At 49.5% G+C, this 27,145-nt stretch overlaps 1 protein-coding gene across 2 annotated transcripts in view; it reads right to left on the bottom strand.

Annotated features, from left to right (window-relative positions):
• Positions 1-1,170: 1,170 nt before the first annotated feature.
• Positions 1,171-27,145, bottom strand: part of ST3GAL5 (ST3 beta-galactoside alpha-2,3-sialyltransferase 5) — a 46,461-nt gene continuing 20,486 nt past the window's right edge. Inside the window, exons 2-7 of one of the 2 annotated variants that reach the window (XM_040993586.1) lie at positions 26,150-26,273; positions 23,087-23,198; positions 9,230-9,573; positions 4,113-4,299; positions 3,274-3,432; positions 1,171-2,319 (exon numbers count right to left, since the gene is read on the bottom strand). In XM_040993586.1, the coding sequence (XP_040849520.1) occupies positions 2,071-2,319; positions 3,274-3,432; positions 4,113-4,299; positions 9,230-9,573; positions 23,087-23,198; positions 26,150-26,273 (1,175 nt within the window). In that variant the 3' untranslated portion in view covers positions 1,171-2,070. Of the gene's footprint in view, positions 2,320-3,273; positions 3,433-4,112; positions 4,300-9,229; positions 9,574-23,086; positions 23,199-26,149; positions 26,446-27,145 lie in introns of those variants that run through there. The other variant, XM_040993587.1, reaches the window with a different exon arrangement.

The following is a 27,145-nucleotide window of genomic DNA, read 5'->3' as shown; positions in this document are numbered from 1 at the left end:
AGCTGCAGGTGTTACTAGAGTGAACAACTCTGAAGCAAAGAAGAAACTGCCAACGATTGAACGTAAAATGCCCACTGCTGGACTGCTTTAGGGTATAAAAAGTGTACACCTTGGTGTTTGCTCAGGGCTCCTCATGACTGCCACAACCTGATGGGTGCCACATCCTGATGTCTGCATCCTAGCTTCCGGAACATTTCAAGCAACAGAGGCCGAACCACAGAAAGGACAAAAGGACATGTAAGGCAAGGGGCTGGGCTGGAGAGGGGCGGGGCTGCTGGACGTTGAGCTGGTGGGGGTGCTGCTGTCCCCACACACCCCAGCAATCATCCCAGGCAGATGGGACCTGTCCATGGGGCCAGTGAGGAGCGCCCCCTGCAGCAAGCAGCTGCCTGTGTGCCCCAAGCCACCGGGGCGGGGAGGGAGACGTGGACCATCTTCCTGAGTTTCCTTCATCAAAACGAAATCATTCACTTGCTGAAGATTTTCAGTCTTTTCCTGAACAAACAGTATTTTAGAGGGGAGAAGGCAGAATTCACAGAGAATTTTAGGAAAAGACGCCATACTGGAGAAATACTCTTGAGCAGGACCCCAAGTCCTGGGAGGTGGGAGAGCTGCTGTGCTGACCGCCAGGACCTGGCTCTTCATCCTGCCAGTGCTGAGGATGAAGCAGAGGGGTTGAGACTGAGTGGGCTGGGGGATCAGCTCACAGGCAGCATGGGGTGGGGGTGGGGATGCGGGCCACGAGGCGTGCAGGTGGGGCCAGGAGAGCAAGGACAGGCAGGACCATGTAGGGAGGAGGGACTGAGCTGGGGACATCATGGGGCATAGACACTCAGAGCAGACAGAGTGCCCTGCGGAGAGCACCGCTGCCCACAGCAGTGGATTCAGCAGCTGGCAGGACCAGGAATCGCTGCTGGACAAGGTGTCGCTCACTGCTGGCACCCACAGTGAGGTGTCAGAATGCCGCACCAAAGGACAGTCAGGTGGATCTTTTTCCTTAAATCAATCAACAAGTACTCAACAAACCAGACGGTAAGATTCCTCCAAAGCTTTTATTTCTTTTTCCTTATTTTTTTTTTTTTTTTTTTTTTTTTTACTTTTTTCCCAATGGACACACTGCCTGGTACACACTGCCAGGCAGATATTAAAAAATAAAAAAAAACACACAACTTTTTCACTTTAAATAGGCAATTTGTAACATGGGCATAATTTCATTTCGGTGTTTCAGTAAATGTGACCATTTTCCCTGGGGAAAAACAAAATTGCTGCCGTGATTCTGCATAACTGAAGTTGAGTCTTCGTCTTTCGAATCACACATCCAACATTTAAACACCTTCACCAACACTCAAGTGCTTTGCGAGGGCAGAAAAAAAAAATTCACCAACGAATTTCAGAGTTGGCATCATTGCTGGGAAGACGGGGGCTGCTGCCACTCGGGGCAGCTTCACAGCACTCGGGGTGTCTTCTGTGTCCCTCCAGGAAGGCTTCCCCAGCCGACCGCCGGAGTTGGCCAGCAGAGCCAGAGAGGGGCCATGAACTTGTCTGATGGGCTCAGGCCCCATCACAGCTGCCGGTGGCTTAGTCATATCTTCCTTTTTAAAAGGGCTTCCGTGGGTTCCAACAGCGAGAGTGGCAGGGATCCAGAACTGCACAATCGGCTCTGTCAGCACAGGAGGAACGCCCTGCCTTGCTCCCCTTAGCCACCTGGTAGTGGGTGTGCAGTGTATATGGGTCTCTCTCTCTTTTTTTTTTTTTTAACAAATTAAATTACTCTCTTAAAATACAAGAGAACTGTACCCCACACAATTCTCTTGGATGTCTTTTCAATTCCATTCTTAATTTACAAAATGTTGTGCAAAAAAACAACACTGACCTCCAATAAATAGTAAAAAAGAAAAAAAAAAGCAGGAAGAGCTAAATGCTTTCTGCCTTAACTCCAAGTTTAAAAACACCAGCTGCACTTTCAAGTGTTTGCAGGATGAAATGCAAGGAGAAAGGAGAAAGGTTATTGAGGACAGCCTGGGCCCGGGCTGCGTTTCCAAGTGAGGTTGGTCGTGTGTTTGAGTGTGTTCAGAATTCACAGTGGATGCCCCCGCTGAGGTCTGTCACCACGCCCTCTTTGATCAACTTCATCAGGAACTTGGTTTCTGTGGTCACGTTATGCATCCTCTGCCCGTTCATGGCAGCCATGCACTGACTGTCGAAGTAGTGCAGGGGTGCCTGGGGCCGGCTGAGGTCGTAGCCGAAACCTGCTAGGCTGACTTCATCACACAGGTGGGTGGCTAGGACCACGGCAATCACACCGATCGTCGGGATGTTCTGATGGCAGGAGAGAGAGGCCAGAGAGAGAGAGAGAGAGAGATGGCTGAGCATGATTCACTGCTTTGTGAGGACCATCTGCACCGAGCAGTCACCAAGGCTGCCCTGGGGCTGTGGTTTTCTGCAGGCCCTAACTCTCCATGGGGGACGTGCATTTAGAGTTCTGGCACACAGTCTGGCATATGGATGCTTTAAGCGCACCCTTAAGAGGCAGCCTGACGGTTCTTCCTGTACCCAACCGACAGGTGATTCTTTGAAACTTTCCACCCACTGGTCCTACCCAGGATAGGCAGTCACCAGCCTGCTGCCCCCACCTCCTGTGTCAGATGGCCCTGAGGTCTGGGACAAGTGGCCATATCCGGTTTCTGGAACCCATCCCCACCTGGGAATACAGCATCCTCAGGTACAGGACCCCTGCTCCCCACCAGCAGCTATGATCCACTTAAGGTCTCCCCCCCCCCCGCCCCATTTGCTTTTCTAGCAATGAACACCTGCAACATGCTTTTTAAAAATTAGACTGCAAAATAAAATCACTCAGGGAGTTTTGAAAAACTCTAAAGCACAAACCAACTAAATCAGTACACAGGCATCAACTGAACAGCCTTGTTGACTTTGTTTAATATCATCTACAAAGAGGTGATGTGCATTAATTCTCATTCAAACCACCTATCGGGTTCAAAGGTAAAGAGCTTTTCAGACCACAAGTGTCCTGCAGTTAAACTGGAGTAAGACTGTCTTAAATAATATCTCAAGGGCATAAGTGTCAACATGCTGATGGCAATACAGAATCCAATAAGGTTGTGTGAACAGCTGGGGTGCACAGTGGTACCCACACACGCAGCATCTAGTCACGACTAGGTCTCCTGCATACACAGCAGGGTTTGAGTCACATTCGCGCACAGCTCCCTTCCAGCACAGAGAACAAGAGCTACCTTCCAGTAGCAACAGAACTACCTTATCTTGGCCCCAGAACCAGGATTTAGGCTCTGAGTACTGAAGGATGTCAAACGCAGTCTCTTTGATGATCACGGGATTCAAAATCCTGAAATGTTTTGGCTGCAGTGGGATTTTTTCTGCCACTTGTTTCCAAAAGAAGATTCGTATCCAAAATGGCTAAGCAAAGAAGGCAAACCATCATTAGGGTTATTTAATAGAGTTACCAGCAGAGGGTCCTAAAGTACTCCCTACCGATCAGGCCCAGATTATAAACATCATCCTATGCGGCCTTGTGCTCTGCAGCTAAATCAGCATCACGCAGAAGCTATGTAAATCCTTGACCTTAACTCCAAAGAGCAATGGTGAGAGATCCAATTTACAAAAGCAGCCCTGAACAAGGAGAGGAACGGTGGGAACTTTGCTAGGATCCACAGCCACCATTTTGTTCAGGGCTGACCATGTGCATGGGTCTATTCAAGGGTACTGAAGTGCTGAGGAAACCCCACCCAGCCCTGGTTGTGCATCCTCTATCCACGTCTGTCCCTGTGTGCTGCTTTTTTCCTAAGGGAACTTCTCTCTGACAGTCCGGAAGTCCCTGATAACCCAGACAGAATCAAACCTGGGTGATAAAAAAGCTCCCAAGCTTGCTATTTCCAGGCAGTCGCCATTACTACTTTCTCTCGTGACTTACAATCAGGCTTCGAAAGCCACAAAGCAAGCGCTGCTGAGGGGTTTGTACAAAGTCAGTAGTGGCCATTTCAAACACAAAGCTGAAATCTCTAGAAATTAAAGACAGTAAGTGTGGATTCTGTCACTTTGTACTGAGACTCATTCCTGCATGAATTTCCAGTGCTTACCAGGGTCTCATTTTTCACCATTGCTTGAAGCCAGTTGAAGTCAACACTCTTAAACAGAACAGCAACAAACAAGTCGTTGGAATAATATTCAAGGTCGGACAGCGGTGCGCCCTCTGGGTAGGTCATCCTGATGGTAGTTTTATTTCCAACATGCTCAGAATATCCCTCCACGGGTGCACTGTTCAGTCTATTCAGAAAGAAAGCACAAAGGACAGGCTGACAGGGCAGGCGTCACAGCACGCTCCGTCCTACATCCTCTAGGACTAGAAGTGAGCAGGAGGCTGTGGTGCGGGCCAGCCCATGACTCGCAATCTTACTGCCCCACACAGCTCTGTCCTTTCCAGGTGTTCAAGGAATGCAATTTACATGATGGATGATGCCCACACGTGCTCCCTGAATGCCAAGGCAATTTCGCCTGGTCCTGATACAAGTCAGTCCTCCCTTGTACAGTAACCTTTGGGGATTCTCTAAGAACACCCAGTGAAAGGCAGCTGCCAAATCCCCACCACTCCGATCTTGGTGACCCCTTAAATCCCAATCCCCCATACCAACCCCACCCCCACCCCCATCCCTGCACCCTTTCTGCCATCAAACTCCATTCTCACCTGTTCTTTTTTTTTTTAACTTTTTCCATTTTTTAAATTATATTTTTGACAATCTTTACATAGTTAATTAGGGTAAAAAGGTTCAAGGGCTACAGGAAAATGGGTAAGACTATTATCTCCATATTGTTTCCCTCATATATCTGAGGCAAAAGAGGATTTTAAGGGAGAAGCCCCACCCAGTCCCCCACCCACCCCAGATCCCTGATGTGGGTTATGCTCCAAGGGTCTTGCTCAAGCGGTTTTGATAGTTCAACAGTTACGAATTGCTGCCAATCTCTCCACTCCAAGCATGATGAGGCTGTTGGAGAATCCACTGATTAACATAGTCCTTCATAGAGTCTCCATTTGTCCAGTATTTTGCTGCCAACATATAGCTGAGGTGGTTGTCTTTTCATGGTTAGGGTTCTGAGTCCAGCAGTTCTATTGGGGGGATCCCCAAAGAAACTTTGTCTGAGGTGTTCCCAGACCAGATTCCTGTATGTACTAGCAAGCAAAGGGCCCGGCCCAGTCCATTGCCCTGATCAGCTGGTGGTTGCAATTGCTGCTTTGGTTCTGTTTTCAGCCCCATCTTCCATTGGAACCAATGGGTGCTGCAGTCCAGCCTGGTTCTGCCCAGCACATACTTGGCCCTCACATAAACCAGTGGGAGCTACAACCTAGTCGGAGTGACCCACAATAACCCCCACCAGGCCTGCCCCCTACCCTGGTTTGCCAGTATGTGTAGCAGACTAGTGCAGTCTGTCCCACATCCCCTTCTGCTCTCATACATGTCAATGGTATTAAAGCTTAGTTCCATCTAACCAGCTCAATTATCCAGCCCTCACGGATGTTGTTGGGTGCCTCTCTGTCTAACCACCCCAGCCCCTGTCCTAGTTTTCCTGCCCTCCAGTGGGAGTGGTAACCCAGGAGGGAGGAGCCCACTATTTCCCTCCTAGGCCACTCCCACTCCTGGATTATGCACTCTCCAGGTGGTTCTGTGGTTTGACTTTACAGAATTAGCCCCCAGTGCCAGCTTCTGCCAGCTGATGCTGCGGCTAAGTCCACACAACCCTCACCCTAATTTATGCTTGCACCAGTAGGAACAATCAGCCCAGCCTGGCTTTTCCCTGATCTAGTCCACATGAGGCCCACAGGTGTTATAGCCCTGCCTAGTCTGGTCTGCCCCCATCCCAGCTCACATTCTCCAGTGGGAGTAGCTGTTCAGCAAGGGAACCCCCCCCACATTCCCCTTGCTGGCTCCTTTCCCCTCCTTTTCTGGTTCTGTGCTGGTTGGGCGCTGCAGTCACAACCAGTACAGGTAGCCTCACCTTGGCATTCAGTATTGTGCACTGATTTTTGTCACGACCGAACCTGGCTCAACCCACACTCTGTTCTGGTGCTCAGATTCACCAGTGGATGATGTGAACTGATTCAGCCTGGTCTGCCCCCAAGCCATGCCAAATGTATGTCAGTGGGAAACTTTCCATGGCCTGTTCCGGGCTGTTTCCTATCATGCTTCTTGCGTTTACCTGCCAGGTCTGTGTCCTGCCAGAGGAGTTGCCCAGGCTCCTCCATCAGAACCTCTCCCAATGCCAGATTTTGTGCATACCAGGGGCTCCATGAGCCAGCCCTACTCAGTTCACCTCCTGTCCTAGCAGGAACAGTGGCTTTTCCTGACTGGCCTTCAGCCCAATCTGGTTCTTACTGTTGGATGTTTAAGCCCAGCCACGGCTCGTGCATACCCACATACAGCTCATACATGGCTCAGTAGGGGTTGAGACCTAGCCTAGTCAGTCCCACATCTACTCTTGTCCTCCAGAACACCAGAACGTGTTGGAGTCTGGCCTGGCTTGGTGTGTTCAGTTCCAGTCCATACTTGTGCCAAGGGAGACTACAACTATATCCTGATTGGAACGCAGCCCCCATTCCAGCCCATGAGCCCCTTGGTGGGAACCTTAACCCAGTTAGGGTGTCGCCTTTGCTTCCCAACCGAGCCTGTTCCCAGCCATAGATCATGCGCATGCCAGTGGTTGCTGACTCAACTTGGCACAGCCCCTCACCTGTCCCGTCTCCTGCCTTAGATGCTGTGGCTTAGCATCCCTGGCTCACGCAGACCAGTAGGTGCAAGAGCCTAGCTCGGCATGATCTATGCTCCATCCTGGTTTCTATTTTTGCTTGTGAGCTAAGGTTTGTGTGCTCAGTCCTGCCTGGTACATCCTGTTCCATTACCAATTCACACATTGGCCAGCTGTTGGAGCTACTTTGCCCAGCTTGTCTGACCCCCAGGTCTGGGCCACATGTTCACCAGCAAGAGCTATGACCCGCCAGGGGAGTTTCCCAAGTTCCTCCACTCGATCCACTCCCAGACCCAGTTTACATACATGCCATTGCATTTTAGGCCAGTGCCCGGCACAGTCTGGCCTTCTATTTGGCCTTGTATGAGCTGGTAAATATTGCAGCCCAGCTCACCCCAGACCTTATTCAGGTTGCACATTCGGGTGCTGCTGCCTTGACCAGTCCAGACTGTAGTCAGTTCCTTAACCTATGATTGATGGTAGGCTCCTTGGTCACACCTAGCTTAGTCCTTCACCACACCATCTCTTGAACTAACCAGCGGGGCTAGAATTTCCACAGGGTTTGGCCCACACATCCCCCACAGAATCTACCCCTGGATGTGGTTCTCTGGCGTGCTGGTTAATGTCGTGGCCCTGCCTAATGTGACCCATCCCCTGATCCACCATCATGTCAGGTAATAGGATATGATCCTGTAAGACAAGCCCTAGTCTTTGGTTTTGCATGGATTGGTGTTCGGTGGTCAGCATTGTTCAGTGATTACAAGTTCTTCAAAGGAAAAGTTACTCTGTCATTAGGAATCTTTAGGATTGATTCACATCCGAGAAGCACAGTGGGTTCAACGTGGAGCTACCTAAGCAGCGATTCAAAGAACCAAAACCCCAGAGCTATTGGCTGGGCGGCCAGCAGGCGGAGCCTGGCACCAAATGGTGCATGCCGCCCGGGCACAGCTTACCGCATGTACATGGTGGCTGGAATCAGGGATCCGAGCATGAGACGCCCTGGCCTGGCACTGACCAGCAGCCAGCAGACTGCCGGAAGTTTCAAGCCCCGGGCCCAAGGTCGCGCCCTCCCCAATACTATCCCTCGCCCAATGGTGGCGGCAGGTGGGCCCTGCCCAGGCCCCCGAGACCTTCCCCCTCGGTGTACTCATCCCTAAGGGAGCAGCCCCTGGAGCCCAGGCAGCCCGGGGACGGCTCACCACATGCACGCAGCATTCTCACCTGTTCTATAGTACGCACCTTACAAAAGCCTGGTTCTCCTGAAAACAGCTACATCCTCTGTCACTCTCGTATCGTATCCCTGGCTTCCGGTATCTCCTCCAGAAACAGTCATGGGTACCTGCTGAGCCTCTATTATCATCCTGACCTATCTCAGTGCTTGGCAGCTGGTGAACTCACAGGGAACCTGGGAGGGATGTACTGTTACTGCTTCCACTTTACAGAGGAGGAAAACAGGTGCAGGACAAAACATGCTCCACATCCCAGTTACTGGGGACAGAAGCACTAGGTGAACAAACTGTCATGTTCAAGCTCAGGGTGTTTCAGCAGGTCCTGTGACTTCCCTTGCTAACTAGAGAGTTTTCTCTGTCACTCATTTCCAGCAGCTGTTTGAATAGGGCCTTGCACCCAGACTAGCAATCCTGGGGCCTCCTGACTCCTGTTATCAGCCCTCTGAGGTTTCACTTTCTGGGTCAGCCACAGGCCCACACACCATGCCCTGATCACAACATCCTGTGAAAGCCCAGGACCCGCCCCTACTCCTTCCTGCCTTCAATCAACCCACATGCTACAGCCAGCCAAACTGAGCCAAGACACAGCTGTCCCACGTTCCTGGCTCGCACATCTCGACACAGAGATGGGATTTATGTCCATGTATCAAGTTCCCAAAAAGCATCCAGATAACCCGAAGCCAACAGTCCTTTCTATTCTCAGGAACGTTCCAACGAGATGATCGGAGAGGTACAGAAAATTATGTGAATGAGAAAACGCAAAGCATTTCACACAAATAAAAAACATGCGACACATCCTGGGTGCCCAGCAGTCCCAGGGATGGTAACTTACGAAATTCTCACCGGAACAGTGAATAAAGTCAGTGTGCAAAGCAGCGCTCAGCCCCTGCCCTCCAATAGCTTGGCATCCTCCTCGGTTTGGTTTTCCAGCAAGTCAGCATGTCCCTGCTGAGCTCACCAACCACATTCACTGGCTCCTTCAATCTATCCCTCCTTCTAAACCTGCCATCCCCCGAAAAGGGTCTACCTGTTACAACAGTCCATTTGCACCTGCTCCTCAAATCTAACACAGGGTTTGGGGCATCCAAGCATTTTGTTTTGAATTTATCCAACAGTAGGTTCCTGGAAGGCAGGAGCCAAGAAGTTTCCTTGTGTTCCTGTCCCCCAGAGCAGTCCTGACCCCTAGCGGTGAACCAGATTCTACAAGAGGAAGGCAGCAAGGTACTCACCTTATCACAACATCAAACTGGTTCAGGGCATGGCCCAGCGCTAGTCCATGCAGTATCCCGCCACTTCCAATTACCACACACCGCCTGCAACGCTTGGCTTTCAAGTGCTCAGGGAAGTTGTGCTCGGGCAGGAGTTCTAGAAGGTCCTTGACTTTGCTGGAGAACTTTCGGAATCCGAAAGGAGGATCGAACTTGTATATAGCTTCATTCTCCTGCGGAGTCTCCTGCACGAAAGGCGGCAGGTCCACGCTGTACCCGTGCTCAAATAACAGGGCCATAGATGTCTTGGCGAACTTGGGACGGCATTCCTTTTGTAAGACCTGCTGAGCGTAGGCCTGAGCTCTCTGGAACAGAAGATGGCAACGTGAGTTTCAAAGACTCTGCAGTATTAGAATGTGCTCCTAGGCAGGCGTGATACCTCAACTGGCTGATTCTCCACCTTCAAGCGTGACGTTCCATATGGCTGTTGGTTTGTGTACCAGCTGCTCCGCTTTCCATCCAGCTCCAGGTTTGTGGCCTAAAGCCTTGGAACCCTGCATCTGCATGGAAAAAGCAGCTCCTTGCTCCTGGTTTTGGATTGGCTCAGCTCTGGCCATTGCAGCCATTTGGGGAGTGAACTAATGGATGGAAGATCTTTGTCTCTCCTCTCTGGTAAGTCTGAATTTTCAATAAAAATAAATCTTAGAGAAAAAAAAAGGAAAGAAAGGAAGGAAGGAAAGGAGGGAGGGAGGAAAGGAGAGAGGGAGAGGGAGAGAGAGAGAGAGAGAGAAAGAAAGAATTCTAACAAAGAAACACATTCCTGGGAGAGGTGGCATGGCTTCCTTGTTGAGTAATGTTGCCTGACCTGGAGTCTTTGCCATCTGCAGTTAATTCAAGCTCAGAAACTTCCAGAAACAACCTGGGAGAGTCACATGACAAGAAGTCGAGCAGCACAAAAAGGGTCTTTCTTTCTTTGCAGGCCTGCCACCCTGCAACCTAACCCCCATACCCAATATTGTCCAGGTAAACCTGGAGCCAACAAGGCTTCCTTTGAGGGGTCTGAGACTTAAATAAGATTTGGAGGCATGCTATGCCATGAATGAACTCAGAATGTTGGGTTCTGTGCAGTAGTTCAGGCCTAGGAAGCGAAGGGCTGCGTGGCTTCCCTGACACACAGCTTTGCAGTAGTCCGATTCCTGAACAAGGAGCCCTTCTCCTGAGGGGGCAGACACTGGGGGCCAAGGTGGAGAGGAGAACCCAGGTCCAATAGGTACAAAGTTTTTTCTGAGATGAGAAAGTTCTGCAAGTCTGTTTCATGAGGTGGATATACTTAATACAGCAGAATTGTGCATTTAAAAGTGGCTAGGATGGCAAATTATTTTTTTAGATATATTAATTTTTATTGGGAAGTCAGATATACAGAGAAGAGAGACAGAGAGGAAGATCCTCCATCCACTGACCCAAGTGCAAGTAGCTGAGCCGATCTGAAGCCAGGAGCCCAGAGCCTCTTCCAGGTCTCCTATTTGGGTGCAGGGTTCCAAGGCTTTGGGCTGTCCTTGACTGCTTTCCCAGGCCACAGGCAGGGAGCTGGATGGGAAGTGGAGCAGCCGGAAGTAGAACTGTTGTCCATATGGGATCCTGGTGCATGCAAGGCGAGGACGTTAGCCACTAGCCTGGCCCTATGATGGTAAATTTTATGTTATGGTTCCAATACACATATACACAAACTCTACACACAAAAACCAATGTCTCCTATTTTAGGCTCCCAGTCAGCAGGATGAGCACAGGCTTATTTGTCAGTTGGGGTATCTGGAAGGCAAATCCCTTTGAATGCAATCAATGTTCTTTTTTGAAAGGCAGCATTTACACAGACAGGCCATCCACCTGCTGGTTTATTCCTCAAATGATCCGAATGGCTGAGGCTTGGCCAAGCCAGAATAGGAGCCAGGAGCTTCTCCCACAGCTCCCACATGGGTACAGGGGTTCAAGCACTTGGGCCATCCTTCATGGCTTTCCCAGGCCATAAGCAGGGAGCTGGATCGGAAGTGGACCAATTAAGACATGAACCAGAACCCATATGGAATGCTAGCACCGCAGGCAGCAGCTTTAGTCACTATGCCACAGCACCAGCCCCTGTCCTGTTAGCCTAGAAACTGCATGTGCTTCATGTGCGTCTTCCCAGCATGCTGCTGTTGAAGGAACAGGTGGTCAGCGTCAAACACACAAGGACAAGCTGAAGGCAGTGGAAGGAGAAGAACGGAACCCTGTTTCCCCAGAGTCCATCTGGTCTGATGCTGTCTGGGAACTGCTGAGCAGTTAGCTCTCCCCAGCCTTTTCGCTCTGATCAGTGCATTCTGCAGGCCTGAGCCTACCAACACACATCTCCGCCCAGGGAGCTCCCTGTGCACACACATGTGTCTGTGGAGTCCTGTGTCTGTCAGGATTTGAGCTGCAGGAATAAAACACATTTTTTTGAACTCCATCAGTATCATTACTATGAGGACTATCATTTTTTTTTTAAATTTTGAGAGAGAGAAAAAAAACAACAAAAAAATAAATTTTGAGAGAGAGAGAGAACTCTCCCCTATCTGCTGGTTCACGCCTCAGATGCCTACATTGGCCTGGCCTGGGGCTAGAGCCAGGGACTGGGAGCAGCAAATGCAATCCAGGTGCCTCACGTGGGTCTCAGGAAACTGACCACGGCTGCTTCCCAGCATCTGCATTAGCAGCAAGCTGAGAACTGAATCCAGGTCTGAGATGTGGGACACAGGTAACTCATCTGCAGGCTACATGCCCACTCCAAGGCTGTAAACTCCATTTACTTTAAACGTCTTATTTATTTATTTGAAAGGCAGAATGATCGAAAAGAAGATCTTCCATCCATTGAGCCATGCCTCAAATGGCCAGCCACAGAGGGTGGGGCTGGTCCAGGCTGAAGTCAGGAGCCAAGAAATCCATCTGGGTCTCCCACAAGGGTTCCAGGTACTCAAGTACTTGGGCCAGTCTCCACCACTTGCCATCCACCTGCTGGTTTACTCCTCAAATGATCCGAATGGCTGAGGCTTGGCCAAGCCAGAATAGGAGCCAGGAGCTTCTCCCACAGCTCCCACATGGGTACAGGGGTTCAAGCACTTGGGCCATCCTTCATGGCTTTCCCAGGCCATAAGCAGGGAGCTGGATCGGAAGTGATGCAGCCAGGACTAGAAAACACGTTCAAATAGAATACCAGTACCATTAGCTGCAGCTCAGCCCACCGTGTCCTGATGCAACTCCCGCAGAAGTTGTAGACTTTTGAATGCTGACCACAACTATGTTTTTCTCCAAAGTCCTTGCTGTTTTTGTTGTCTGCTTTTTGTTTAATGTCTATTTTTAGGAACACATCTGTCTTATTAGACAGAAACACTAAAACAAAAACAAACAAGATCACAGCTCTGCAGCTAGCACTTTGAAGAGTGCCCTGTCTGTGTCCAAAGATGTGGCCCTATTTCTGGAAGGGGAGAATGGAGTTCTTGAACTCTCAGAGACTGTCACAGACAGTGGGTACACTTGCAGCCTCAGTGGGGCGCCCTCACCACACCTGTGGCACCTTACGAGACAGTCATGGGTTTCCTCACTTGGTGGGCTCAAATGTGGCATAGCCCATGAGGGGTCTGGGCCTGTGCTCAGACCCGGCCTGGCTACCTCCCTGGCCCCAAAACAACAGGTGAGCGATGGCATCACTGGGACCAGCCACTTGAGTGTGGATGAGTGATTTAGCCATGAGCAGGGCCCTGATGTGGGAGGGGCTTGCCCTGCCATACCCTGTCTGCAAGCAGCAGGCACTGACTGCAGGGCAGACATAGGGGCCGCCTGTATTACAGGCACTCTCATTTCTAGGCTGCAGCGTTCAAGGTCAGCAGCATTTTGCAGACAGAAGAAACCTAATTCTTCACTAGGGCATGACCTAGGGGGAACATGCGGCTTAACAGCACCTCATGGCAGAAAGGATCCCAAGGGGACTCAGAAGAGGCACCCGGGCAAGGGGGGCGTTGCCAGAAAATTTGGGGCAGCCACATCACCTCTTTAGAAGACATCATCTGGAAAGGAGTGAAATTTCATTCCATTTCCATTCTGGCAAAGGATTCAATGTCAGGCTTCAAATTCAATTTTCCAGACTGCCAGCAGCTCACGAGGCCCAGGAACCACCTCCTGCTCCTCCCTCTGCCGCTGCAGCTGACACCGCAGTCCTCGAGGCCATGGCACAGTGCTGTTTCCATAAAGATGGGGGGACTGGCTCGAGAAATCACCCGTGGATGCTGGCTTCTCTCTGGAGTCTGTCACAGTCACCCTCTCTTCTCCACCTCTCTGAGGTTCAAGCGTGAAAGCACAAGGCCCAAGGAGGACGCCCTCTCCAAAGGAGCTACACTGACAGTGAAGGCATGGACCTGCAATCCCTGCTCCTTTGCAGATGGCTGGGATGCTGCAAGCAAAGGCACTGGCTTGGTTCAGGCAAGGGGTGCTGGGCGCGATCCAGCCTCAACGCTCCCTGGGAAGCAGGAAGCTGGAGACTCCTTCCAAGACACAAGAACCTGTCCTGGAAATACAACTTCCAGCTTTTAACAGCCTTCCAGGCTAGGCTTGCAGGATGCCCACAATTAAGAATTAATAGACATCCGGTAGTTCCACTGGTCAGTGACGTGGCACCCTGCCACAGAAAACCACAATGTGCAAAGTCGCTGGAGGATATTAAAATCATCAAAGTCAGCTCCCTCTGCCTGCTTCGTTTCCTACTCCGAAATGCTGAGAGTCATCCTTTTCTCAGAAACAGAGGCAAGAGGTAAACTCCTAGTGAGACTTAACATTATAGTTGGTGTCTCTTAGTGAAAGAACCCAGGTAAGGACAAAGCTAAGGGTGGGACAGAGCCGGGCTCTGCCTCACCTATGTGACAGGGTCATCAGCTATGATCCAAGTCTCTAATCCTGTGAACTTTTGCATGTTAGTCCCAGAGGTCTTGCTAATGGTGCCAAGAGGGTGGAAACATAATCTAACTATGGTGCTTAGTGGCAGGGTCCTTGATGGGGGATCAGACTGGATGAGGCTATTGGGCCCTGAAGTGGTTTCCAGCAGCTTTAAAAGGAGAGAGAGAGATAAAGGCGGATGCACACCCTTCCTATCTCTCTCTCTGGGGTGTCCTGCGTCAGCAAGAACACTGTCGCTGCAGGCCAAACCAACAGTCCCCACCCCTAGTTTGGTAACTTGCTGAACTGTGAGTCAAAATAAATAAACCTCTTTCCTTTGTAAAGCTGGACTGCCTCAAGTATGAGTGATATTCACGAAGCCCACGGAGACACATACTATGAAAACACCATGCATGAAGCCCAAGTTCTTTTAGCACCAAAATACTTATTTAAAAAAAAACCTAATTTTTATTTATTTCAAAGGTAGAGACACAGCAAGATTTTCCATTTAGCTGGTTCACTCCCCAAATGTCTACAACAGCCAGGGCTAGGTCTGGCCAAGGCTGCGAGCCCAGAACTCAATGTAGGTATCCACAAGGGCGACAGGGACATAAATCCTTGAGACATTATTTGTTGACCCCCAGGGTATGTATCAGAGAGCAGATGAAATGCAAGCAGAGGAGCTGGGATTCAAACCTGGCACTCCCGTATGGGCTGTGGGCACCCCAAGCAGCACCTATGCCAGACACCTGTCCTAAAGCTTTCTAACTCCATTTTTCCAGCATTTTTTTTTTAAAGTATCCTTATATTTTGACATCGTAATGGCAAGCTGAAATGCTTGTCCCCTCATCTGTGGGGTCTGACAGGTCGCTGCAGTGCCCATGCATCCTGCCCAGTGCCTGGGCCCTGTGGAGATCAGCATGGTACCCTACTACAAGGAGGCAGGTCCCCTAGGAGCAGGGGAAGGTCCCAAACCACTAATGTCACTCTATCTACTGCCTTTACATGGTTAGGAGCGGAAACCATTTAAATAACAAAGTTATGGCAAGAACATGGTGGTCTCTTCTCATCCCTGGGGATATATTTCAGGTCCCGGGGGTGGGGGACAGTGTGAGACTACAGGTGGTACTAAGCCCTGTGCACACCTCTGTCAAAATTCAATTTATAAGCTAGGCACAGCAGGAGATAAACAATTCCTAATGAAATAGAGCAGTTGTAACAATAGGCTCTCCTAAGAGTTATTTAAGACTTATGAATAATTTATTTCTGGAATTTTCCAGAACACTCTAGACTGCCAATAACTGAAATTACAGAAAGCACCAATGTGGTTGGGTGTGAGGTGACTGTGGTTCAACAGTAACAACTCAACCAGCAGTCACCTGGGCCTGAGGATGTGGCTGCAAGTAGGAACTGACCACAGAGGGCTCAGCGGAACTAAACGGGGTGACAGAAATACCCTGAAGAAGCTGGACTTTCCATATTAAGTAACACTCCTCATGGCATAGCCTGCTAAGGGGTAACTCCTCAGAGATGCTGCATTTCTCATTTCACAGAAAGGCCTGGAGCCTGGACCGCTGTAGATCTGTTTGGCTAGCAGGTGCCTTATTGGTTAAAGCGCCAAACCCTAGACCAAGAACCAAGATGCTGTAGCAAGGTCCTGGAGGAATGGAGCAGCACCAGGGAGAGAGAACGGGTAGGATTAGAAGGACCCAGGGGCCCGCTGAGAGGCTTGGCCAGTGGCTCTGCTGGCTGTGCACACGGGACGGGAGGCCTGCAGAATTGGGGAGCAGACAAGGTAGCGGTGTTGGCTGAAGCCAGTGGCACCCAACCAGCCACACGGGAGGAATGCTGTCACAGGGTAAGGTGTGGACTCTGTGGCCTGTGCTTCTGTACCAGAAGGCAGCAGGACGTTTGTCTCAGGAATGTTCAGGGAAACAGGCATTCTGACAGGGTCCAAAGTGTTACAAAGTCACTTTTAAAACAAAAGCCACAGGCCCGGTGCAGTAGTCTAGTGGCTAAAGTCTTCAACTTGCACACACCCGAATCCGAGATGGATGCTAGTTCTAATCCCAGCAGTCCTGCTTCCCATCCAGCTCCCTGCTTGTGGTCTGGGAAAGCAGCCAAGAACGGCCTAAAACCTTGGGACCCTGCACCCGCGTGGGAGACCCGGAAGTGGCTCTGGGTTCCTAGTTTCGGATCAGCTCAACTCTGGTCATTACAGCCACTTGGGGAGTGAATCAACAGATGGTAGATCTTCCTGTCTGTCTCTCTTCCTCTCTGTATATCTGACCTTCCAATAAAAATAAAATTAAAAACAAACAAAAGCCACACTTGACTCCACTTAGGTTCCCACAGACTTTAGCCTTCCTTCATTGATTTCTGAGTGGACACACACAGAAATATGTTTGACTGATAGGCTGGCTCCCTCCCCCATGCCTTCCTGTTTCCCAAAGAAATGTTGGGGCAGGAAGTAACAGTCCTACTCCTTGGTGGGAGATTAACCTGACATCTGTGACTGAATGTGCTCAAATCAACAGCTGCTACTGAATAACCATGGGTCTCCTGTACTCTCTGGGGCTCAAAGATAACAAAGCCCACATCACACACCCCTCCCCCTAGAGTTCACTATTGAAAAAGGCATTTCAGGCAAGTCCTCACCTTGCATGTGCCAGCATCCCATATGGGTGCTGGTTTGTATTCCAGCAGTCCTGCTTCCCTTCCAGCTCCCTGCCTGTGGCTTGGGAAAGCAGTCAAGGATGGCCCAACGCCTTGGTTTCAAATCAGCTCTGGCCTTGTGGCTGGTTTGGGGAAAGAACAAGTGGATGAAAGATCTCTTTCTATCTTTGTTTCTCCTTCTCTCTAAATCTGCCTTTCAAATAAAAATGGATAAAATCTTTTGTTTTTAAGATTTATTTATTTTTATTACAAAGTCAGATATACAGAGAGGAGGAGAGACAGAGAGGAAGATCTTCCGTCCAATGATTCATTCCCCAAGTGAGCACAACAGCTGATGCTATGCGATCCAAATCCAGGATCCAGGAACTTCTTCCGGGCATCCCACACGCGGGTGCAGGGTCCCAAAGCTTTGGGCCGTTCTCGACTGCTTTCCTGGGCCACAAGCAGGGAGCTGGATGGGAAGTGGAGCTGCTAGAATTTATTTCTGGAATTTTCCAGAACACTCTAGACTGCCAATAACTGAAATTACAGAAAGCACCAATGTGGTTGGGTGTGAGGTGACTGTGGTTCAACAGTAACAACTCAACCAGCAGTCACCTGGGCCTGACACCCATATGGGATCCCGGGGGGTTCAAGGTGAGGACTTTAACCGCTAGGCCATGCCACCAGCCCGTAAAATCTTTAAAAAAAAAAAAAGAAAGAAAGAAAGAAAGAAAAAGGTGAGTGAAGGATGTGAATAAATGTGTCCCCCTGAGAAGGTACACATACGGTCCAGGAGCACATAAAAAGTTGTTCAACATCAGAAGCTCTCAGGGAAATGCAAATCAAAGCCACAATGAGACACTGCTTCTTATCTACCAGGATCACTACGATCAAAAAGGACAGATTAGAGGAAGATTCAAGTGTCAGTGAGAACATCAGAGAAGCTGCAAGGCCCGCTTGGGGCTTGCAGGAATGGAAAATGATGTCACCACTTCAGAAAAACAGCTTGGCAGCTCTCCAGAAAGTTAAAACACAGCGTTCCTGTATGAGCCAGCAATGAGACTCCTAGGAATAAATCTACAAGAGCTGGAAACGCGTTCTCAAACAAATACTGTCATACGCCTGTCTGCAGTGCTGCAGTTCCAACAGTCCAAAGCAGAAACAGCCAAAATGGCCATTAACTGATGAATGGATCACAACAAAATGTGGTCCATCTACAGGCTGGAATATTATCCAAAAACAGAAGGAATTAAAAAAAAAAAAAGAGTGGCTGGTATTGTGGCCCAACAGGTTAAGTCACTGCCTGCAACCCTGGGAGCCCAGGTTCTCGTCCTGCCTATTTCACTTCTGATTTAGCTTCCTGCTCCCCGCTCCTGTGAAAGCAGCTGCAGATGGTCTTTGCCGCCCCCATGGGAGACCAACCCAGAGTTCTTGGCCCCTGGCTCCAGCCTGGCCCAGCCCTGGCTGTTCCAGCCATTTGTGGAGGAACCCAACGGGTAGAATTTCTCTTTGTCTCTCTCTCTGTATAACTCTTTCAAATAAATAAATAATTTTTAAAAAGGGAATAAAAAGTACTGATCCATGCTACAGCATGGATGAAACCCATTAACACTGTGCTACGTGAAGGAAGGAGCCTCCCGTATATAGCCTTGCTTGTAGGAATTCTGTCCCAAATGGGCCAACCCACAGAGACAGCAAGCAGATGTGTGACTGCCTAAAACTCAGAGGAGCAGGGAAACAGGTTCTCGAGGGTGATACAAATGTTCTCAATTCAGATTGCAGCCATGGGGCTTGGCTCTGCAAACACCATTGCGTCACGTGCCTTCAGTGGGTGAGCCCAGTGGTAGGAGAACCAAGTCCCAGCAGCGTGCTGGGAATGACGGAAGCTCCACCGAGGACCTGAGAGGCAGTGCTGGGGAGAGACAGGCAGGAACCAAGTCCGGCATAGTCTGAGCGGCCAGACTAGGCCGGGGAATGTCCTCCTGCAGGTGCTGGGGAGAAACCAATGTTAAGCAGGGAAGCAGGTCACATGTTCAGCAACAAGACCATGGCCACAGTGGAGGTTGCCTGCCTACAGAAAGGCAGGTCGGGGTGGAACATGGCGGGAGGCAAGAACAGGGCATCCTCAAGAGCCATCTTGGCTCACTACTACTTTTTGTGCAATCTCACAAGCTGCATGTTCTCATAAGCAGGGTCCCTGCTTTAAGCAATGCCTTTCACACAGAATGACACACTGCTTCCACAAACGAAGACCCCACCGGCTGTGGTCAGGCAAGCACAGGGCGCCCCTGGTGACAGGTGGCCTTGAGAGCAAGTGTCCTGTGGAGCTTTCCAGTTGAGATGACTCCACCCAGAATTCAGAACAGGGAAAGTCCTGGGTTACAAAATTGGTTATGAAACTAGCCTATATTTGCAAGTCAGGTCCTGGCAAATGGCAGAGAGCCATAGAACTACAGGGTTGGAGGGGATCCAAAAGACTGCAAAGCCACCTGCATGTCAGATGCCCGAATGCTCCCTACAGGACCCCTCCCAGGGGACACTACAAATGACAGCTCACACATCTGACCGTGCACCCTTCACACCAGTAAGCCCCTCTCCCTTGAGCAGGGCTGCCTTCTTTGATCCATATCTGTGCCATGATGGCCACCAGAACAGGCCCAGCCCGGCATGGGTGGCGTCTTTGGCTCGCTGATACTGGCAACCACATGCCCTGGATTCCTACTGATTCCATGGAAGTTCCTTCCCCTTTCATGGCTCCCCAGGATGTGGTCTTGAGTTCCCTCTCCAGTAATTTTCAAGAGATACTTGAATTCCTTAGGGGAAAGCTTAAATTATAGAAAGGACAAGGCCGGGTGTTGTGGCACAGCAAGTTAAACTACTCCTTGCCTGCATCCCATCTGAGAGCACTGCTTTGAGACCCGGATGTGCCACTTTCAATCCAGCTCCCTGCTAATGCACCTGGGAAAGCAGTGAACAATAACAAGTGATTGGGTTTCTGCCACTCACATGGGAAACCCAGATGGGGCTCCAGGCTCCTGACTTGGGCCTGGCGTGACCCCAGCCATTGTGGCTGTTTGGAGAGTGAACTGGTGGATGAAAGCTCTCTCTGTAACTCTTTTGAATAAATAATTTGTGTTCAAAGAGCAGAATGGTCAAAATACTCAGAGCAGTTGCCTGACCACGGTAGGGACAAGAAGCTTACCCCTTGTCTATTAATGCAGCCCAGTGGAGGCTGAGTGCAACGAGTTAGGGCGCTGAAGTTGCTGAGCTGGTTCCACCCAGGAGGATGGGAAAACACACCTCCTCCTGGCGCTGGGGAAACGGTATGCCTGGCCCTTGCACAATCCCCCTCCTCCTCAATCCAGCTGGCTGGATGGTACTTCACAACACACCAGAAGGAGAGAACGAATATAACAGTGCAGCAAAGACACCAAGGGGTGAATTCCCAGCACATCATGCAAATCGAATCGTACTAAGCGCATGACAGGCCTCTCCCAGGAGACAACAGACATGCCCACAAACAGGATGCCTGCAAACTACGCGTGAGAGCCGAGAGGCCTGGGAATCAGAAGGGAGCTGGGGGCGAGGCCAGATGGATCAGCAGGAGAAAAACCTCAAGCGGAGGGTACCAGACACGGCCCATGCCACTGAAGCCGACCAGTGACGATGAAATGAAATGAGCCCATGAACTCTGAACAAGGAGAGGCGGGCCAGCAAGACCCCTGTGACCCAACATCTTCGTGGTGCCAGGCCATGCACTGTGAATTACGTTCTTCACTTCTTTATTTCCTGCTTATTTCCTGCTTAAGGCTGTCTATGTGTCCTGCATCCCAAATACTCACAGATTAAAGCAGAAAGATCTGCATCCAAATCAGGAAAGAATTCTCTATAAATTTATAGTCCTTATCAACAAGCCTCTTGCATAGATACATTTCACAGCTGAGAAACTACGACTTCTAACAGTGGGCACAGGGGAGGGGGTCTTAGCCTCACCCAGTGACAGGCAGGTTAGCATCTGGGGAGAAACTGCCTGGCTTTAACTCCTAGCTTCTCTGCAACTCCGCAGCTGGGCAGAGCAGAGTGGCCCGTGGCCCTGACCCTGAAGCCACGGGCCTGAGATGAAGCCCCAGTCCCCAACTCAGCAGCTGAAGTGCTCCTGGGCAGGTTCCTCCCTTCCTTTGCCCTGAGTTTCCTCAGCTGTGAGATCGGGAGGACCAGAGTCCCTGCACCCCGCCCTCCCAGACAGTGATGAGAGCTAGGTGAGGGCCTGGTGTTAAGCAGCAGCAGGTTCAGCCACCTGCCTGAGATGCTGGCATCCTCTGTCAGAGTGTCAATTCAAGTGGTAACTGCTCCATCCTGACCCAGCTCCCTGCTAACGCACGTGGCAGAGCCTGGGCCCCTGCCACCCATGTGGGAGACCCAGGAGGAGCTCCTGCCTCGGCCTGCGGGGAATGAACCAGCATATGAAAGATGCTTTCTCTCTCTCTCTTCCCCACTTGTCTTTCAAATAAACAAATCTTTGAAAAAAAAAAAGTTAAATTAATCAATATTGTTAATGCATTTGCAGAACAGTTCTTGGCACACAGTAAGCGCCAAATGAGACTGACTGAATTACTTCACTGACCTTGACGTGGACCTGATGAACAGCTTAACCTGCAGTATGGAGGTGAGACTGGGATGATACAGTCTGGACAGCAAGTAAAAGGAATAATGCATGGCAAGCATCTTCATGTGTCAGCCACTGTTTCTACCTGGCTACCTTCTTCCTTGCTGGGCTGGTTTTGTCACAACTGTCAGTGAAATCTGTATGTAACATGTCAACAGATTTGGGAAAAAAAATACTACTTGGAGGGAAGCATTCTGAAATTCAATGTGGGGCCCGGCGTGGTGGCGCAGTGGTTAAGGTCCTCGCCTTGCACGCCCAGGATCCCATATGGGCGCTGGTTCTAATCCCGGCAGCCCCACTTCCCATCCAGCTCCCTGCCTGTGGCCCTGGAAAGCAGTCGAGGACGGCCCAAAGCTTTGGGACCCTGCACCCGCGTGGGAGACCCGGAAGAGGCTCCTAGGTTCGGACCGGCATAGCATCGGCCCGTTGCGCTCACTTGGGGAGTGAATCATCGGACGGAAGATCTTCCTCTCTGTCTCTCCTCTCTGTATATCCGCCTTTCCAATAAAAAAATAATAAAAATAAATCTTTAAAAAAAAAAAAGAAATTCAATGTGAAGTGATTCAAATCAAATGAAGAAATGACAGTTGATGCTGAGAGGGTTTCTTTGTCATCTCCTTTAAGAATGTACACAGGGGCCTGGTGTGGTGGCCTAACAGCTAAAGTCCTCACCTTAAACATGCCAGGATCCATATGGGCGCTGGTTCTACTGCCAGCAGCCCCACTTCTCATCCAGCTCTCTGCCTGTGTCCTGGGAAGGCAGTCAAGGACAGCCCAAAGCCTTGGGACCTTGCATCTGCGTGGGAGATGTGGAAGAAGTTCCTGGCTCCTGGCTTCAGATTGGCGCAGCACCGGCCATTGCGGTCACTTGGGGAGTGAATCATCGGACAGAAGATCTTCCTCTCTGTCTCTCTGTATGTCTGACTTTGTAATAAAAATAAATAAATCTTTAAGAAACAAAAACAAAAAAAATGTACACAAGGCTGGCACGATAGTGCAGCAAACCGACCTGCCACCTGCCAGCATCCCATCTGGGTACCATTTCTGGTCCCGGCTACTCCATTTCTGATCCAGCTCTCTGCTTATGGCCTGGAAAAGCAATGGAGGATGGCTCAAGAGCTTGGGTCCATATGGACACATATGGGAGACCTGGAAGAAGTTCTTGGCTTCCAGCTTGGGACCAGCTCAGCTCTGGCCATTATAACCATTTGGGGAGTTAAATCAGTGAATAGAAGATCTTTCTCTGTTTCTCTCTCTCCTTGTCTTGTAACTCTTTCAAGCAAAAAGCAAAACAAATAAACAACTTAAAGCACACACAGAGACAGCTCGGAGGAAAATGAACTCTCAGTACCCAGGGGCGTAATGAATAGTGCCCACTCCAGCCAGCGGGAGAACTCTCTAGGCTGGACTGGCTGGGTTAAGCTAGCTGGTTGTTTTTTTTTTTTCTTGGTCAGGGAGTGTTGTGTTTGGTTCTGGTTTAGAAGGGCTGAGATTCAGGGTTTCCCTGCCTTTCCAGCTTTGAGTAGTAACCTCCACACGGGGATGAGGATGAGGGTCCAGCCTGTGGGAATCCTCAAGCGTGTTTGCACTGACACCACACCCAGGCCAGCTCTAACCTTCACGCGCTCGGGGTCCACATAATGCGCCTTTCTTGTGTCACATTCTTCAGTGGAATAATTCACCTTGAGGATATAAAGGATCCACACGCCAAACACAAGCAATGAGCACCTGCAAAGAAACAATCAGACAGGTGAGAGGATGCAGCTCTGTGCAAACCTGCAGACAGAGCACGACCCACGCACAACAGCCAGCCACATTGCAGCAGCTGGCTGGGGTGGGTGGGTGGGAAGGAAGTATCATTTCCTAGCTCCCTGACCAATGGCTTAACACAGGCAAATACAAAAACAAGAGCTTCATATTATAATTTCAATCATGATGATTACTGGGCTGAAGAAAACAAGTAAGAAACTGGAATTTAAGAAGCTCACCTTCAACTTTTGGCTCATTTAAAATACTTCCGGTGCTTTTAAAAAAAATCACAACCCCCAAAAAACTCACAATGCTTGAATCCTACCAGACGTGAGACTAACAACACCACTACTGACCCCTCCCACCATTGACAAGCACTGCTGTTCAAACTCTGCTGAATTTGCATGGATACACAGTCTAACACACACTGGGTATTGAAAAGAACCAAGGCTAGTCTTGATTCTAAAGATCTCACTTTCAATGAGCTTTCCAGTCAACATCAACAAAAACAAAGTTAAAGAGAGTTTAGAGGCTGGCCAAAAACAGAGTTCAGGGGTTTTGGCATAGTGGGTAGGATCCCATATGGGCACTGGCTCATGTCCCAGCTGTTCCATTTCCAATCTTGTTCCCTACTAATCCTTCTTCTGGGACAGCAGCAGCAGATGATCAGAGACCAGGAAGACGCTGCTGGCTCCTAGTTTTAGATCAGCTCAGCTCTGGATGTTGTGGTCATTTGGGAAGTGAATCAGTGGATGGAAGATCTCTTTCTTTCTCTCTCTGTTCCTCCCTCTCTTCAAATGCTGCCTTTCAATGTAAATAAATAAATCTAAAACAAGCAAGCAACCAAGAAAACAAAACAAAAGCCTCAAAGTTTAAGAAACACTGCTTAAAACAAATCTATGCTTTTTAAAGATCACAAAACTAGGGGCGCTGGCACAATGGTGCCACTGGCTAATCCTCCATCTGCAAGTGCCAGCATCTCATATGGGTGCCGGTTCATGTCCTAGCTGTTCTACTTCCCATCCAACTCCCTGCTTGTGGCCTGGGAAAGTAGTCGAGGACTGTTCAAAGCCTTGGGAACCTGCACCCATGTGGGAGACCTGGAAGAGGTTCCTGACTCCTGGCTTCTGATTGGCTCAGCTCCGGCCTTGAAGGCCATTTGGGGAATGAGCCAGCACATGGAGGATCTCTGTCTCCCCTTCTCTCTGTAAATCTGCCTTTCAAATAAAAATAAATAAATCTTAAAAAAAAATTTTTTTTATGTCAAGGAACATTTTGAGGGGAAAACAAATCCATTTTCTAAAGAAATGGTTGGTTTGACAACACAGTACCCACATACTAGAATACACATAAGAGGTGCTAAATATTTCCAAAGCCATGAAGAAGAACATGAAGGAAGTATGCTGGGTGGAGTGTTCTCAAGATTTCAAACTTCTCATTTCAGCTTCTTGTGAAAATTCAGTCAAACCCCCAAGCCTCCCCTACTATGAAGGCAGCAGGACACTACCTCTACCATTGGTGTAAAAATGCATGCTAACCAGGGAGGGGGCACCTGCCCACGGCAGCTCACACCTCACATGGGGAGGGAGGGCAAGGGGAAAGGGGGCGGAGCCGCCTCACTTTTAGACTTGGAACCTCGTGAACACACCTGTTCCTCTTTCCAGCACTGCAGAGGTGTCAGTATGCGGGTGTGTAATACAATAAGCCCCCTTGTCTGCGGTTTTGCTTTCCACAGTTTCAGTTACCTGTGGTCAACTGCAGTCCAAAAATATTGGCTGGAAAATACTGAAAAAAAAATCCCTAAATTCGAAATAATTTTTTTTTGGACAGTCCAGTCCATGGCCATCAATTTCCACTTTATCATTATTTGTTGCTGTGCATCTCTCAGAGTGCCTAGTCCATAAACTTTATCAAAAGAGTTTATAGCAAAAAAAAAAAAAAAAACCAAAACCCTAATGGGAGTTGCCATTGTTGTAAGGGGTGACTCAAAGAGTGACCCCAGACTGACCCTACCTTCCCGGACTGTGTCCACCCTGAATGCCTTGAATGACTGCTGACCCAGGTCTCCATCCCCTTGAATACGCGGCACTACCGTACACCTCCTAGATCTCAACCCCCTTAAAGGCCCACTTGTCTAAACTAACTGTTGTGGCACAGTGGGCTCAGCCACCCCCTTGGGAAACCCGCATCCTATACTGGAGCTGCAGATCAAGTCCAGCTCCCTGCTGAACTGCCCGAGAAGCCAGCGGAAGATGACCCAAGTGCCCTGTGCCCTACCACCCACATGGGCGTTTGGATGGAATTCCAGGCTTCTGTCTGTGGCCTGCCCTAGCCCTAAGCTGTTGTGGGCATCTGGGGAGTGAACTAGTGGTTGGAAAATCTTTCTCTCTGTGTCTCTGTCCCTCTCCCTTTCAAAAATGTGAATACATTCTTAATACAGGGAAAAAAATCGCAGTATATACTGGGCTATTTGCTTGTGATTCTCTTATTACAGAAAGGAGTCATTCCAAGACTGCTTTGGCTACTCCCAATGAAAAAAACCTGCCAACTTCCTTCTTCATTAACCACCCCACTGAATGGGATCTAAGAATGACCAGGCTGCAACACTTGTCCTTTTCAAGATTCCAGACTTAATGATATTCAAGTGCCTTTAGGGAACTGTAATTAACTATGCTTTAGATGAACTTAAAATAGCTCTGGGGGAAAAGCCCTTTTTTGTTAAAAAATAACAGCAAGGAGAGCGGCATGTGGGTGAGAGTGGCTCTCTGCACTTTCCTTCCATCTGTGCGCTGAGTCAGCCATCACAGGTGCATTCTGCCAGGCCTCTGACCCAGGGCGCATCTCCAACATCAGCTGTCAGGAAAGGCGAGATCTCTCTCCCAGTTCTACATTATCAGGCCCAGAAATGGGGGGCCCAGGGAGGCACTTACTTGAAGATGTCCTTTATCAACAAGCTGGGTCTTCTCATTTTACTCTGAGCTCGAGGGTACCATTGCAGAGGGGGCCTGGAGCAGTCACTTCTCAGTTTCACACAGTTGTGCTCACTTGGCATTGCTGTCAAGAGAGGGAAATGGACAGTGCGGAAAAGGAAGAGGGAAGGGTGAGGCAGATTACACTTTTCTGAGGGCTTTCCATGGTGGCTCCACAACAGACTACTAGGCAGCGACAACAAGGAATGAATGACTGACACATGTAACAGTTTGGATGAACCCATGAGGTTATGATGAGCCAACACTAGATCGCTATTCACTGCATGATTGCTCCCATTCTTATAATGACCAAGTTACGGGAGGGGAGAAGAGCTACATGGGTGTCAAGGATTATGGAGGGAAGAGGCAGGTGCAACGAGGAAACACAATGGATGCTTGTGCTGCTGGGCACGTTTGGCATCTCCCTGTCAATGTCCCAGGTGTGACACACTACTACGGTATCACAAAGTGTCACCACTGGAGGAACTGAGCAAGAGCATATGGGGCGAGGGGTGCTGGCATTGTGACACAGTACACTAAACCACCAAGGGTTCAAATCCTGGTTTCTCTACTTCTGATCTGGCTCGTTGCTAATGTGCCTGGGAAAGTAGCCGAGAACGGCTTGGGCCCCTGCAACCATGTGGCAGAACTGGAAGAAGCTCCTGACCTCAGTTTGGCCCAGCCCAGCCCTGGCCATTGTATATGGAGAGGGAGCCTGGGTCCCCAGATAAGCCTGTTAACACTCCAAGACCATCACTAGAGGAGTACCATTCACTACGCGTGATTAAAGGCAAAAGTTTGTCTCAATGAATACAGATGCCTGTGATGGTCATGCTAAATTTACATGTTAATCAAAGAAATGATGTTCTTATTATATTTACTCTTTCCATTAAGAAGTCTTACCTCCTATTCACTTTATTTCCCCCCATTAGAATTTTGCTATTTTCTTTGGGGGGG

The sequence above is a fragment of the Ochotona curzoniae genome, unplaced genomic scaffold (genome assembly GCF_017591425.1).
Source record: "Ochotona curzoniae isolate NIBS_2020 unplaced genomic scaffold, NIBS_Ocur_1.0 contig_883, whole genome shotgun sequence".
Taxonomy (NCBI): Eukaryota; Metazoa; Chordata; class Mammalia; order Lagomorpha; family Ochotonidae; genus Ochotona; species Ochotona curzoniae.
The sequence above is the reverse complement of the archived record's forward strand: the minus strand, read 5'-3'. Positions and strand labels throughout refer to the sequence as shown.